The sequence below is a fragment of the Neopelma chrysocephalum genome, unplaced genomic scaffold, assembly GCF_003984885.1.
Source record: "Neopelma chrysocephalum unplaced genomic scaffold, ASM398488v2 Primary Assembly neopelma1_61c, whole genome shotgun sequence".
Lineage (NCBI taxonomy): Eukaryota > Metazoa > Chordata > Aves > Passeriformes > Pipridae > Neopelma > Neopelma chrysocephalum.
This window is the reverse complement of record NW_020897718.1, coordinates 131,874-148,072: the sequence shown is the minus strand read 5'-3', so window position 1 is coordinate 148,072 and position 16,199 is coordinate 131,874. Positions and strand designations below refer to the sequence as shown.

General features: G+C 37.8%; 1 protein-coding gene across 1 annotated transcript in view; it reads right to left on the bottom strand.

Moving 5' to 3' along the window:
• Positions 1–11,735, bottom strand: part of TTC27 (tetratricopeptide repeat domain 27) — a 132,329-nt gene extending 120,594 nt beyond the window's left edge. Inside the window, exons 1-3 of the mRNA XM_027682098.1 lie at positions 11,511–11,735; positions 8,768–8,945; positions 3,128–3,257 (exon numbers count right to left, since the gene is read on the bottom strand). Coding sequence (XP_027537899.1) covers positions 3,128–3,257; positions 8,768–8,945; positions 11,511–11,598 — 396 coding nt within the window. The 5' untranslated portion in view covers positions 11,599–11,735. The remainder of the gene's footprint in view (positions 1–3,127; positions 3,258–8,767; positions 8,946–11,510) is intronic.
• Positions 11,736–16,199: the final 4,464 nt, after the last annotated feature.

The window sequence follows — 16,199 nt, the reverse complement described above, 5'->3', positions numbered from 1 at the left end:
CTACCAGTCAGACTATTAACTGGTATGGTAAAGTCTCACACTTATTAGAGAAAACTGAAATACACCTGATGATTAAAATGCAACTTCTATGCATGGACTCCAAAAATCACAAGCCAGCTCTGCAGGACACAAAACGGGATTCTAATAGAGCACATGACTGTAATCATAATTTCAAGAGAAGGCAGAAATCAATTTGAGGAAAGGGAAATAAAATACACATACTCATGAACATTGTTCATGGAAGACATCCAAGAGGCCCCTACCAACAACTCATCTAAGAGAGACTATTTTATTTGTTCTTCACTGAAATTAATTATAGTCTTATGCTGTCTTACTGGACTCATAAGAAAAAAAGTTATCTGGAAGCAGAAATGAAACTAACACTAATCCAATAAAGTGTTCTGAAAATAAGAATAACAGTTTTTTAAATATTCCTGAAATAAATGAGGCATTGTAGGGCTGAAATTAGTGACATTACTTAGAGCAAGCTAAAAGAAACACGAAGACCTAATTTTTTAACCTTGGTGTGGGAAAAGATCATTTTAGTTTGAAAACATGAAAAATGGAACGTCTGTTTAAAAATGGATTGTATCAGTCTTGATGACAGATATGGAAGCTTACAACAGATGGAGAAAGTTACAGTTCTATTTTTAACCCACATTTTTGAAATATCTGTGTATGCAAGAGAGGAAAGCTGGATTAACGGAAACACATAAATGTCAGTTTATTGAGATGTTCATTTTTACAGTGTTTATATACTAAGAATCCTTGGAATGAAAAGTAAGTACATAAAGATAAAACATAATTCAAAAGCCTCTGAATTAAGCCATTTAATAAAGAAGAGACTATGATATTATATTGCAGCACATAAGTACTTAGTGCTCTTGGGAAAAAAAAACACTGAAGTGTCAGAAGAAGATAATACAGATAGCAGTACTATAAATAAAGGTAAACTTCCGCCTGAATGCATGAAAAACTAAACCTTGAAGCAATATCTAAGTCTGATGCAGTACTCATTAGAAATAAAAGTATGTTCAAGTCTGCTTTCCTCTATAATCTCTAGCCAATTTAGTTTCTGCAATACCACCACTGCATAAGCAAATGTTTTTCAATGCATTGCATTCACAGCCACAGCAGAAATATAAGAGAAACTAAACAGGAGATCAGGTACTCCCTTATTCAACAGGGAATTAGTATCTCATTCTTCCACAAAGACAGATAATAAATAAAATTGCCTGGAAAAAGGCTTTGGGGTGACCTAATTGCAGTCTTCCACCACCTGAAGGGAGCCTACAAGAAAGACAGAGAGGGCCTTTTTACAAGGGCATGTAGTGACAGGACAATGGGGAATGACTTCAAACTGAGATTAGGTTTAGATTAGATATTAGTAAGAAATTCTTCACTGTGAGAGTGACAAAACCGTGTAACAGGTTGCTCAGAGAAGTTGTGGATGCCCCACTCCTGGAAGTGTTCAAGGCCAGGTTGGATGGGGCTTTGAGCAACCTGGTCTAGCGGAAGATGTCCCTGCCCATGGTGGCAGGGTTGGAACTGGATGATCTTTAAGGTCCCTTCCAACCCAAACCATTCTATGATTCTGTGAAGTGGCTAACAGAAATTATGAACACTGAGTTTTAGAGGTCTGTGAGCTCCGTCAGCCACAGCAATTCTATGAGCATTATCTTGGGCTGCAGCCTCTGTGTTAGACTGTAGCCTGTGCATACACACTAACACAGAATATTGAATACTTCAGTAAACAGAAACCACAAATTATAAGAATATTTAAATATTATAATATTAAATATTATACACAAATTATAAGGAGAATGCATGAAATTAGGTTTTATTATTATTACTACATATAAAGGCAAATTGAACTCATTTTCCCCTCAGAGGTAGCACACTACAAAATTTCTGCTAAGTCATTTCACACCCTGGAAGGTTTAGTACACTTGGTTTTCACTGTTACTCATTCAGTCATCAGAAGATTTGAATTTCTAGTATCAAAAATCAAGTGAAAAATAAGCCTATATATACACCGTGTCATCTCTAAAAGACAAACCAAACTGATAAACATCTTTAAAATAATATGAGCAATACTGTATCTGAATTAGTTATTTAGAAATACAACCCTGCAAATGAACCTAAGGCAGGACTTTATGAATTATGGAAAACATGCTACAATAAGGCAACAGAGTGAACAGCTTTATGTGAAACTTCTCATACACTCAAACATCCCCTCATTTCACAGTTCACAGGATTTAAATTGCTCATGGTCCTTACTTTATTCATAGTGAAATTCTAAATTCAAACTTGTGTAGATTTAGCATTAGCAGACTACTGATACATTCTTCTCTGAGACACTGCAGTAATCAGTATTTTACCACAGTCTTAATCCCAAAGGAAAAATCAAGAATCTGTGCTGAACCACAGGTGAGGAGATTCACAAGATGGACTATGGTACTGCCATGAGAATCGACACACATGTCACTAAAAAAAGTGAGGGTGTTTATTAGTTACCTACATGAAACGATGCTAAAATAAATAAAAATGACAGTCCTCAGTTTCATCTCCTACATACTCTTTCGCTTCCAAAAGCTCTATTTGCATTAGCATTTTTGTATTAATACTACTACAATTCACTTGGCATTTAAAAGCCTTACAGGATACTGAACATCCAAATCTACTGCTCTCTTAGTATCTGCCAAATACTCTGCTATTTGCAAGATATGCAGCTTCTACCTTTCCCTAAGGAGGGGAAATTTCTAAGCCATTTATAAACATCTTTCTTTGATTCAGCTAAGAACATATCCCAAAATAAACACATAAAGAGTTCACTGACTGCAAATGCCCTTTGAGTAATCGCTCACCTATAATACAGTTAACTTCCCCATCCAAAATCAACATTTACAGCAGGAAATAATTTCAGTAGAGAAAAAAGTAACAACTTTTAGGACACTGCTAATAAAACTGAAGATACTTGCAATAGCAGCCAGTAGGATAGATTATTAAGGCAATTCATTCTAGCACCTCGTCTTGCAGATGTGCCTTCTCCGACACGTTTAAGGGTTATGGCTATTTGTGAAAAGCAGTGACAATAAAAGGATAGCTTATTAAAATCCAAATATACCTCACAGAATTTCTGTAACAATGGAGGTGGCAAAAAATCCTGAAGATTTAACTGAACAGGAGGCCCAGTCCAATTGCTTTGAACAAAGAGCTGCAAACTGCCCACACCAAGTAGAAACATCAGCCTCTGCCTGCAATATAGATAAGAACAGCAATTAGCAACATAATACATTTTTACTTAAGCCTACAAGAGCTGATTAAATCTGATACTAATTCAAAACCCTCAGTCTTAAAAAAAAAATCACTCCCCTGTGAGGAAAATACAATGAATGTAGTATTCAAGAATGCACACAGGAAACTAAAAGGCTTGGAAATATGTTTATAACGGTTGTAATTAATAACAATGTTTCAAAATTTAAGGTTGTACATAAATATCAGAGATCACAAGATTAGCAAAGGATGCAGATAATCCAATATTTGCCTATTGCATGGTTGTCATATTTTCTTATTATACATCAACATCTCAGCATTTTAAGGTAAAAGATGCTGCAGTATCCAAAAGAGCAAGTTTATTTTTGTTATTATGCAGCTGTTTATTTTCACTCCCTCTGATAAAAAATTAAATGAACACTGAAACAGTTCAAAACTACCAGCTCCAAGCGGGTTCAGATACTTTTGCAGCAAATACTACCTCATTCAATCATACTTTTTAATTTAAATAATAGTAATTTATTGAAAGATGAAATTATGAGACTTTGTTTCACTTCTGAAACAAGGTATGGTACAATTTTCTTTATTTACACAATTAAGCTCATCTTACATTATTATTTATTTCTTTATGCACAGACAGTAACAAATAATCTATATGGTCTGCAGAAGGCAGGGCACAAGATCTCAGAATTTAATGGTTGATTTAACAGGTGTAGACTTTTAAGATTTATATAAACTTCTGGTTTGTCTTATGATACAATAAGGTTCTAAGTCATTAAGGCATTCTAAGGTCATGTGCTGATATGGGCACTATCATATATAACATGCCTCCTAACTACAAAAAATTAGGACTTTAATTATGCTGGTTTGATATAAACACCAGCATGTTAAGGAGCATAAATGAATCAGAAAAACAAAGTCCTTTTTTTTTCTGTTAAACAGGAAATTAAAGATTCTAGAGTCCTCCAACTGAAACAAAGGATAAAGTGTTATACAACCCCTTAAAAACCAAAGTAAAATAGAAAAGCCACACACAAACAAGCAGCTGGTGGGCAAGAATGTAACAAAAGATGTAGAACAATAAGAAAGCAGGGGTGGGGAACATTTAATTGAAAATAAAAAAATAAAAAAAGGATATACGCTTCAAAGAAGTTAAAGAATAAGAACTGGCATAAAGAGTCCTTGTCCAACAAGACAAGGTAACATTTACTAGCTGTCATTATTCAACCAGTAACTACCTACTAGGAAATACTATTGGAATACATATCCAAGATTACTATTAAACTTCCAAATAACTCAAGAACACAAAGCACCAACAATTATTGTACACTAAATTATTGCCATTCCACACAAAATATCCACACTGGCATATATTTTCTACTTTTTCTCCCATGATAAATTATACTCCAAAGCTTCTGAAAGGTAACATACAAAATAATCAGCTATCTCTGCACTATGATTTGACACATGTACTTCAGTCTTTCAAAGACTCATTTTCATTATTTTATAATTTTTACTATTTCTACTAATAACATTTTATTTAATTATTTTAACATTACTGATATCTATCTGGAAAGCAAACTTGCTTGAAGTCTTGGCACAGTTTTATCCATGCAGAACACCTCTGGATAACCAAATCCATTACTTTGGCTGGGATACTGTTTTTCCACAGTTTAATTTATCATCAAGTTTTTTCCCCCCCCATTTTCAGATTCATGACCAACTTCCAGTCTCCTTATCATGCACTCTATATCAGAAAATCAATTTCAAACCGTAATCCCTGCAAATGCTAACCTCCCATGCCTATGCCCTAGTTTTTTCCCAAGGAAAATATCATTCCGTCTTCCTGACTGCCCTTCACACTTACAACACAGACCTGCAGATGCTCACCTCTCAAAGGCTGCCTGAAAACTGCTCTTCTGTGCTGCCTGAAAGGCAACAGAGGGTCTGTTGCTCATGTCTCCCTTAGTATGGTGATCTACATAGTTGAATTTATTTTGTGCTTATCCTTAGACATATGTCTGTATCTACATATCTTGTTCTTCCTTTCTCTATGTGAATGGGGGTTTTGCTGCCTTTTTTTAACAGTTTACACCACATCCAGTACAATTGTTCTCCATGATGCAAAATCAGATGCTTATATACACTCCACTCTAACATTCATATTGCTGTATCAAATCTTCCTGAAATTCAAAATAAAGAATATGTATTTGCATTTGTATTTGAAAAACACAAATGCATTTGTATTTGCATTTGTATTTGAAAAAATAATGGATTTGCACATAATGCTAGAAGCTACAAATAAAATAAGAGTAAGAAAATACTCAGTAGCTCCACTATGCTTAAGATGTGATTAGGTTACAGGTTTTGGTTTGGAGAGCTTTTCTTTTTAGTGCAGCCAGAAATTAATCTAAGAGAAGTCAAAGTAAACTTAAACAATGAATTGTTATTTTTTCAATTCATGTACATCAAAGCAAGCTGTTGCAGAATCAGCAAAAATTTCTTCATTTTTATTTTTCATGACATAGCACACCAGTTATCCAACCATCAGATGTGCCAAGAAAAATACCAGCAATACCATTCAGTGTTCAGGTTAGGAAATCATAACAAACTTTATTGTATGGATTTCTTTTGCAAAGTTTGGTATTCATTTATATGTTGAACAAGGTATAAGGATAAAAACCAGTGTCAGTGTTCCTTTAGGTTTTGGAACCAAACACAAGAGACTTTCAAGTTGTTTTGCAACAAGCTCTCTGAAAACAATCTATTTCTTCATTGTGTCCTCACACTATTTCCTTCCAGTCTTTAGAAACAGTAGGCCAGGCAATGAATGTACCTCCTTCACACGGAGGTCAGGAAAAAAAAAAAAAAAGGCATTCCTCCTCTACATGGGCAACACAGATCTTACTGCTCCATCCTCTACAACTTCCTGATTTAAAATACAGCTGTGAAGCTACATTTTCTGTAGAAGATAACTGCTAACCACTGAAGTGAGTAGCAATAGCAGGAAAAAAGTAAAAGAAAAAATCTCCTATTCAATATATTTATTGTAAGGAATGTTTCATTTTTAAGCTGTAAAGGTTAAAAGTGCCATAGTGAAAACATGTCTGGGGTAGGGGAAGGAGGCAAGCAGTTAAAACAATAGAAAAAAGTTGCAGCAAATTTTAAAACGCTGCTAAATCGTTTTACTTAGAGAACCATGGATTTGAAACTGGAAAAAGTTACAGGCTATATTCAAAGAAATTACAATCTAGATCCAAATGTTGAGCTGTTTTGCCCTCAAGCTGTTCAGTTTTAGCTTCAGAAAAAGAACTCCCTAAGAGTTCTTTTAACAATATTATAAAACCATACTTTGTATTGTGTTTATATTGTGCTAAAAGAATAATATTAACATACTCCAACTTTTTGTTTCTGATTCAATACAATTGAGTTTTTAAATCTCCAGAATTATAACTTTCAATTCAGGGGAAAAAATCATATATTTTAATTTATCCCATCTACAAAAAGTCACAAGAAAACCATGTCTTACTGAATTTTCTGGGCTAGAACTTAAGAGGTTTGCTGCACTCCTTTGAATCACTCAGCGGAAAAAGAACATGACATTTTACGCATTAAAAAAACAGATAAAAAAGTTTCACCATAGGCTATGCAAGGTCAGGGTGCAAAAGTTACATTTGTTCCTTCCATAAGGCAGGACATAGGGCCTGCAGGTAGGAAAAACAGCTATGTAACAGCTATTTTAACCCATAAAGTCATTGGAGACAAACACAGTACAGATTTAAATGCTATAAGCAGTGCCTACCTAAAATAGTAAATTATCTATCTTTCAGATAAATAACTTCAGTAGAAGTTTTTCTATCAAGAGAAAGTTACAACTTACTTCTGCACCCAAAGCCTCTTAAATTATTATTAACGGAGCTTGAAAAATTCACTTGACTGCTACAAACAAAAATGTTTCTGGCAGATGCTGATACGTTTTGAAAACTACACACTTTCATTCTGAATAAAACTTCAGGCTGTAATTTCGGGCAGAAAACCCTCTGCTTCTGAGAAGCTAAATACTGCAGATCTGCCTCCATATCTTCTGGCAAGGGGGCTTCTAATGCTGCGTGGAATTGCAGAAGAAACTAGAAAAACCTCAAAGACTGAAGAGCTGAAGCAGAAGCATGCAAGGAAAAATTCCTTTGCTCTCTGCAATAGGAGTGCACTATGACAGAACACATAAAAAGTTTCATGATCTAGATTATTATTACCTTCAAGAAGCTAAATGGCTCATAAAGGCAGCAACACATTTCAGGCAATGATCTGGATCAGGATTGGGTGTGTTTCAAGTCCTGACAGATTTTTTCTTTCCTTGTCATATTATTCAGAATAAACTATTGCAAGATGACAGATTCTAGCAATATTGAAAAATTTCTCCAGCTAATATTTAACAGTAACAGCACAACAAAGTAATTAAAAAAAAATTAAAAAGAAAAGAAAAACGCCTACAGAAAAAACACATGGGAAAAACCTCTGAATGTTCCAACTCAGAAAACAAGAGCACATCATATTATGTACCACACTAGAAGATGCACTTTTAACACACTAAGATCACTTACAAATCTCAGCTCAATATTTTTGATGTGTCACCTATTTGTTTTTCTTTGATACTGTAGCAAAAATTCTTGGGTTTATGTCTGTCATACCAAAACACACATATTTGTACTCAACCAACACTTACTGGCAACACAGTACCTTCCTCTTACATTTATTTTTTCAACTTTTATCTTCTTTTATCTTTTGTTCTTCTTCTGGCAAATTTTTTTTTCACTTTCATCTTTTAAAATAAATACATACACCCATGTATAGTTTTCTGCTTCTACTATTCCTAGCATGACAGATTTCAGCCTAATCATTATTCATACAGCAAACTGTAAACAGTAAATTCAGACTCATTAAAAGCAACAATTAGCATATGCAACACAATTAATAGATAATCTTGGGAAGTCTTGGGAAGAACATAATTAATTGAGGAACAGCATCCACAAGTCACACATTACTCATTTTACATTAAGAAGAGTAAAACAACCTTACTATAAATCAGACTTAGAAATTCAGTAACATTATATGGTACTTCAAGTAGTCACATAAATGTAATGCAACATTTCAGAGAGCAAATTGTTAATAAATGGTTTGATAATATATGGCAATATGAATTCACATTTGTGGCTTTGTTATACCAGCAGCTTCTGAGGTAATCACTGTAAATAAAGCTAATATTTTTTTTAAAAAACCATATCACAATATCATTGTTTTTTTCACTGGATAGTCATCAATAGATGCCTGAGGGAGTGGGGGAAACAACCTAAGAAATTTGTTTTCTGCTTTCCTCTCAGTACACGAATTTTGAAGGCCCTACATCACAAATTATAATTTTTTTTTAAATGTCCTTTGTAAAAATCAAACATGGTCTCTATTAACCTTCCATATAATAAACAATAATTTCCACCTTTCCACATTATCAGCCTCTGCAGAACAGTCCAGGTATGCTAGAATCTGTTTCTCCAAAAAAGTGTCAATGTTCTCCTCCGTCACAGAAGACACACTGAAAACACTGCAGATGGCTGAATTTGAAAATATGGCCTCATATTTCCCATCAAACATCAACTGCAATAATGATCCACTTTCTGGAAGAGAAAAAAAAAAAAAACAAACCACAGAAATCAGTATCAGCTTTGAAACAATTTTGTCTTTCAAGACCTATTCAAATGAAAATATATATACCACCCCCTTAACAGTAAAATCCTATAGATAAGACAATAATTTCACAGACTGGAGAACCCATTGAGGGGAAATGCAACAAATAAAAATGGTTCAATATTTGCAGAGTTCAGTGAATAAATTCCTATGTAAAACTGCAGAAACTACTCAGTCTTTCATTTACATGCTTAGAATAATCACAAAGAATGGGTAATAGATTTTACTTTTATAAAGCAATTATTTTCCTGTGATAACTATACTATCTCAATGAGAAGCCACCATATGGAGCAGATTCTCAGGAGTAACTACTAACGTGGATTTAGATCCATGAATATTTCTTAAGCCTTTCAAGACAAAGAGAAGTCATGAAATGCTATACACTTAATTTCTAAGAAGCTTCAGACTCATCAAGTTCTTGACCCAGGTTACAACTTTGTTCACAGAAGGTACCTTCCCTTCTTTCTTCAGATGTGCTACTGTGCAATCAATCCAGCAGCTGTTAGAAGAATTTAACCATGTTAAAACCTTCTATTCTTGAGCAAAACCAGTATTTGCCTATGCTGCAGCTGTGGCTACAACTCATGGAGATGATGCAGATGGTGCAGCTGAGGAAATACAGAGGTCTGCATGGCCTAAGTGCCTGAATATTAATCTGTGGTTCCAAGTGGGGACTGCAGCTCCCATGCCCTCAGTGTTACTGTTGCTGCACTAATATTAGTAGTTGAGGCAGCCAATTTAACACCAGCCGAGGTACAGATCCACACAAGCTGCAGCTGTGCAAAGAAGTGATCCGAATACCAATCCAAGCTCCAGCAAAAACAAGTATTCTAAATTTTAGAAATACAGAAAGAGCAAGCACAGAACCACCTTCAATAATAGGGATGGATGACTCTGTAGAATGGGTGAGATTCATTCATTCTAATATCTCTGGACCACTCTGTTGACCACAATTTACTTTTGTTCTCTGCCATAATGATCTACTGAATGATCTACATCATTTGTGGCAGCTTATTTAAAAACAACTTCGAGCTGTACCTGGAAGGACATATACAAAGGAACAGCAGTGGTTCCACAATGCTGTTAACATCACGCTCTCACAAAGAATAGAAATAACAAGAAACTTTCTTCAATCTACGCTTCGGAGAGACTTACTTCCACCAAATGACAACTTCTTTATATTGGATTATAGTTGCCCTGACAGAAAATGCTGCAGTTTGTAGAATAAACTATGGGCTGTGGGACACTAATGAAGAATATTGAGGTCAGTAACATAACTGTAAGCACATAACATTTGCTTTTGATTCTGTGTATGGATTCTTGTAAGACACTATACAAATTCAAGGTGACAGCTTTTAAATTTATTTTCAGGACCATTAATAGGAAGGGCCCATGTAAGCGATGACTAAGAATCATCACAAATCCCACCATTTTCTATCTCTACTGCAAGAGAACTTTCTTCAACAAGTCCTCCTCACATCTTATAACAGCACACTAGTTAAAGTTCCCCCAAACAAACAAAAGCTAAATAAAAACCAAACAACAAAAAAAAAACAATCAAAAAACCTCCACACCACAAACAGCATGCACAGCTCTTGCTGAAAGGATAAGACAGAGCTGATAGATGTCAGTCACATCAGCTACCGTTCCTGGGACAGTACAAATTATTAAGGTCAAATAAAACGTAATATAAAGAAATAGAGTTTATTAGCTCTGTATAGTCCTTTTCCAAAATTCAGTAAGTGCTTAGGTAAGGATAAACGAGACTTTCAATATGCTACAAGCTCTAAGCATTCTAAACAACATAGCACATGACTTGAACACAGCTGTATTTTTAGCCTGCCTGAAGTATAGAAGCGCCTTTTCATGACAAATGTTACATTTTAAAAGCTGCTGCGTTCCCCTGCAGGAAAGCTGGGTCAGTAACAACCCAATCAAGTCCCCTCAAGAGACTTATTTTCCACTGATCCCTTAAGCAACTATGACCCATAACTGATAAATAGAGAACGGGCAGCTCATGCCAGACTTTTCAGTCTCAGGTTTTGCTTCAGGAGCAAACTTCACCTCATTGCCACGTTTAAATAGACAGGTAGCCTCTCACTTGTGAGGTAGTCTAAGGCAGTCCCATGATAAGGAGCCTCCAGAGTGCCGACACGAAGCGGGCGGCACCGGGCACCGGCACTGCTGCAGCCGCAGCCCCGCCACCAGCCGGACAGGCAGGGAGAGGCCGAGGAACTCCGCGGAGCCTGCGCTCCTCTGGCCTCGCTCCCGCCAGCAATGCTGCTCCCGTTCCTCCAAAATGATAAGCCCACGGCCTCCCGCGCCCTGCGGCGCCGGCAAAAGCCCCCGGGAGCCCGGCGAGGAGCGGAAAGGGTGCCGGGGGGTACAAGTTCGCGGGGGAGAGAGCCACCAGCTGCGGCTCCGGCTCAGCCTCGTGTCTCCGGACACCCACAATGACCGGACACCTTCTCCCGCCGGGCCGGGACCTCCCTCACCTGCGGCCGCGACTTCGCCCTGCTTCCACTCCAGAGACTCTGCTGCGCTGAGAAAGCCCCTCAGCAGGGCACGCTCTAGGGCCAGCATGGTCCCGCCGCCCCGGACCTGCCCGCTCCGCACCGCCTCGCTCGCTGTCGCGACCCCCGCGCCGACAGAGACACAGGAGCTACCGGCACATCCCCTCAGCCCATGTGCGGGAAGCGGCCGCAGGGAGCCGCCATGACACCCGCGCGGGGCACGCCGGGAGCCGCGCCGGGCCCGGGCCCCGCCCCCGTCCGGTGCCGCCGATGGCGGCGGCGGGAGGGGAGAGAGAGGGGCGGGCGGAGCCGGGGCTGGAGCTAATCGCGGGCAATAACTAGTTTGTTAGGTAGCGGGGGTAGGCACACACACCTGTGCGATTGCATATGGAGTCTGCCTGGGTGATTCCCTGCGGAGAATTCCAGAATGGGAAAGGTTGGAAGGGACCACAGTGGGTCATCTGGTCCAACCTCCCTGCTCCAGCAGAGTCATCCTAGGGCACATTGCACTGGATTGCGTACAGGTGGTTCTCCAGTGTAGGAGACTCCACAACCTGGACTCCACAACCTGGGCAATCTGTTCCAGGGCTCAGTCACTGCACAGTACAAAAGTTCCTCCCCGTGTTCAGGTGGAACTTCCTGGGCATCAGTTTCTACCTGTTGCCCCTGGTCCTATTGCTCAGAACCACTGAGAAGAGTCTGGCTCCATCCACTTGGCACCCCCGCTTTAGATATTCATACATCCTCTGTGTGAATCCTCTCTGGGATCCTGGGCAGGTGCAGGCTGAGGTTCCCAGCCCTCGGGGCACTGCTTTGGTCTGTCCCCATGTTTGCTTCAGCACCTGTCCTAACACCTATAGGAACACTGTCCTGCCTCCGTGTTTCCGCATGTTTATCATGTACATGTACCGCAGAAGAGGAGGACAAAGGCCAATGCTGTCCTGCTCATTCAAAATTGAATGACACAGTTGGAACAATGAAAATGTTCTCTCAGAGCTGCTGGTAAAACTTGAAGGGAATCGTCAGAAACCAGAAGGCCATCACAGCAGGGAGCAAATTGCCGTTAAGTGCAGTGTGTAGTATCATGAAACAGTTTGTCAATCTTAGTTTGTTTTTCTTCAAAAATAAGAAGTCTCTTCATCATGCTTCCATATCTAACATACTTTCTTAATGGAAAGGGTTGTCAAGTGCTGGAACAGGCTTTCCAGAGAAGTGGTGGAATCATACTTTCTTAATGGCAAGGGTTGTCAAGCGCTGGAACAGGCTTCCCAGAGAAGTGGTGGAATCACCATCCCTGGAGGTGTTTAAAAGATGTGTAGATGTGGCACTGAGGGACATGGTTTAGTGGTGGGCATGACGGTGCTGGGTGAATGGTTGGATTTGATGATCTTAAAGGTCTTTTTGAACTGAAATGATTCAATGATTCTATAATTGTTAATATTTGAGGAATACTTGATGCAGCTTTTTATTTAGACGACTGTAATAGGTTATTTCTGACATGGGCATTAATAGAATTATAGAGCCGTAGAATGGCTTGGATTGGAAGGAACCTTAAAGATCATCTGCTTCCAACCCCCCTGCCATGGGCAGGGGTATCTCCCACTAGACTAGGTTGCTCAAAGCCCCATTCAACCTTGCCTTAAGCACTTCCACAGATGGGCCATTCACAACTTCTCTGGGCAACCTCTTCCAGCACCTAGGCTATATACACAGGCTGTAATTTCAAATTTAAATTTAATCAGATTTATAATACCAAAATGCATTTTAAAAAAAATTGCTTTTCAGCTTATTTCCGACCTGAAACAATACATTCTATTTGTATGAGTTTGGATAAGCAGATTAATAGAAATTTGTATAGTTAGTAGATAGCCATCAACTCACTGTCAGTTCCAGGAACTGCAAACCAAAATAAAATTCATCCTGGAAGTAATGTGTTAGAGAAATTCTTAAGTCATAGCAAATAATTCAGTTTCCATGTACTGTGTTAGGAAAATTATTAAATTGATGACGTTTATTTTTTAAATTCAGTGTTGAAAGTATCTGAAATCAAAATGATTTTAGTTAGTTACTCTCTTTGTGTGTAGCAATTGAACTTTGATTCTGTATGACAAATATAATAGGAATTAGTCTAATTCTTTAGTGTTTAAATGTAACTTAGTAACAAATTTCTTTACCTTGCAAATAGGTCTGCATCAAATGTACATAGATTTTCTAAAATTCAATGGATAAATTTTTAAGTGAAGTCTAACTAAAATGTAAAATAACACTCCTTTTTGGCAGGGTATTCAGAATATTGTCAAAACACAACTAAGAATTTAGTGAATAATTGAAAAGGACATTTGCATGGTCTGTCAATAATATTAAAATAACAATTCTTCTTGTGAGATTTTTATTTTCAGGAAAAACAGGTAAAGTAAAATTTTCTGTGAATAAATAGTTGCCAAATAAAATTCCTTTAAAAAACAAGGAGTATTCTGCTGTCTTTCTCACCTCTGCCAGTTCTCCTGACATGTGGGGTTTTACCCTTACAATTCAGTTCTGGAAGCATCTAGAAGCTGTAGCAGGTATGTGGGCAGGAGTACCCCCAGCAAGTATTGGTGCCCTCCTGACTGACACTGGACTGATTGTTCTGCTGGTGTAAGAGATGGTTTGGGTTGCTTGTCAGTTGCCATTTGTGACAGACATACTGAAATCTGCTGCTAAAGCTTGCTTCCCTAAATTATTTGAAGAATATAGACATATTTCTCAAAGAACAGTCAATAGGATTTGTTTGAATTTAAGGGTTGCAAGCAAGCCTTTGCAGTATTATGTAGTGCAGATCCAAGATTCTAGCACAGTGCTTCTTCTTATTCCTAAGCAGGCAGTAGATAATCAAACTTTCTGATACAAGAGTTTTCAGAGAACAACCTTCATCTTTAACTTTTTTCCAAGAGTGTAAGAAAATTATCCATATGAAGTGTTGTGCTACTGTGATATCTGAACTAGCACATTTAATGTCACCTTGCAAGATATCTGTGCTGCTGTGTGGATGCAGTATTTATCTTCTGTTGCAGGGGTTTTTTCTAATGCCTTTTGAAACAGATATCTCCTTGTGGACTAACAAAAAAAAATGCTAAGTGTAAAAAAAAAAAGATTTCATAAGTTTCAAGTAATTAATATTAGCATAGACACTTATTATTACACTTTTAACAAAGAGCTGATATTTGTAAAAGCTGCTGTTACATGATTTTTTAAATTCATCCTCAATTCTGTGTGCCAAGTCTCTGGTACTGCTAAGGAAAGAAGCCATTTTTGAACAGTAGCTGATTTGTTATTTGAGGAGTGGGAAAGGGGAGGAATTGTTGAGAAGAAAACTGACTCTGGTATAGCAGAATGAAAACTTGCAAGGTTCTGCAACCAAACTTCTGCAATTCTAAAGAGCATATTTGATGTACCTGGTGAGAGGAGGGGAGATATAAGGCTTGTATGGGGGAATTCTATCAGTTTTTCTTGCTTTGGCTCTGTTAGTTCAGTCAACCTCTATCCCAGTAACCGGTTAGTCTTTGTGAGTCATCATATTTAAGGTTATATCACCTGGAGTTACAGTATCAGAAACATATTTCAAGCTCATTGGAAGCTTAATGGCCCCCAAAAGTCGTCAGCTACATGTTCAAACTATATTCTTCAGTTTTACTGAGTCAATGCACAGGCCTTCACCATAAGGAGAGTCATGATCCCTCAGGAAGCTTCCAGCATTTGTACAGCTTTTGTAGTTACATTTGCATTTTAAGAAGAAACATAGACTTACAGTCTTGAGGTACAAAGGCAAAAGAATGGCAACTATTGTACAGCTGTTGTGACCTCCCAGCAGTTTATCTCAGTCATAGGGATGGGTGTGATGCTTGACATGTATTATAGTGGCTTCACTGCACTCACCAACTAGCATTGCATCCATTGAGTCTCTCTGACCAGTTCACCGAATTATGCCCTTGCTTTCCCAAACCCCGAATAACACAATCACTGCTCAGTCAGTGGAGGTAAAGCTACGCTTCTAATGTGCTGAAACAATAGTGGTTAGGAAAGTCTCTTACTAACAGCTTTATAAAGCAATAACGGGGAGAGTTAGTGTAGGCCACTGCACAACAAGAAAAGGAAGGGTGATTCAAACTACTCTTTGGAAAGTTATAACAAAGAACATGGCCAGTTGCAAATACTCCTGGACAGCTCTTCTCTGGTATCATGGTGACTCTTCTAAAAGTGTTGATACTAATCTTCATTAATGATTTAGAAAATACTATACACTAATATTACCGTATCTCTTTTTGTATGGTATCTAAGATCAGTAAATAATTAGATAAAGATGAAGAAGGTCTCCAGTAAATATATACTCTGTCTGTAAAACAGAATTGTAAGATCTGAGGTGCAGTCTTCCCACTCTTAATAGGTTAATTTTTCTAAAATTTAGCCATGAATTTACTACTGTCATTCCTGATATTCATGAATATATGTTTGCTGATCATTTTGCAAATGTTTATCTGTTTCTTCTTTTTTCTTCTCTTTGTCACAACAGAACAAACCTCATCCGAACTTCTATAAACTAATTTTTATTTGTTTAGTGGGCAGAAATTTGCTCTGCGTCAACTACATAACATCTGTGAATTTTCAGAGGAAGAAACCAAAGCTTATGTGAAA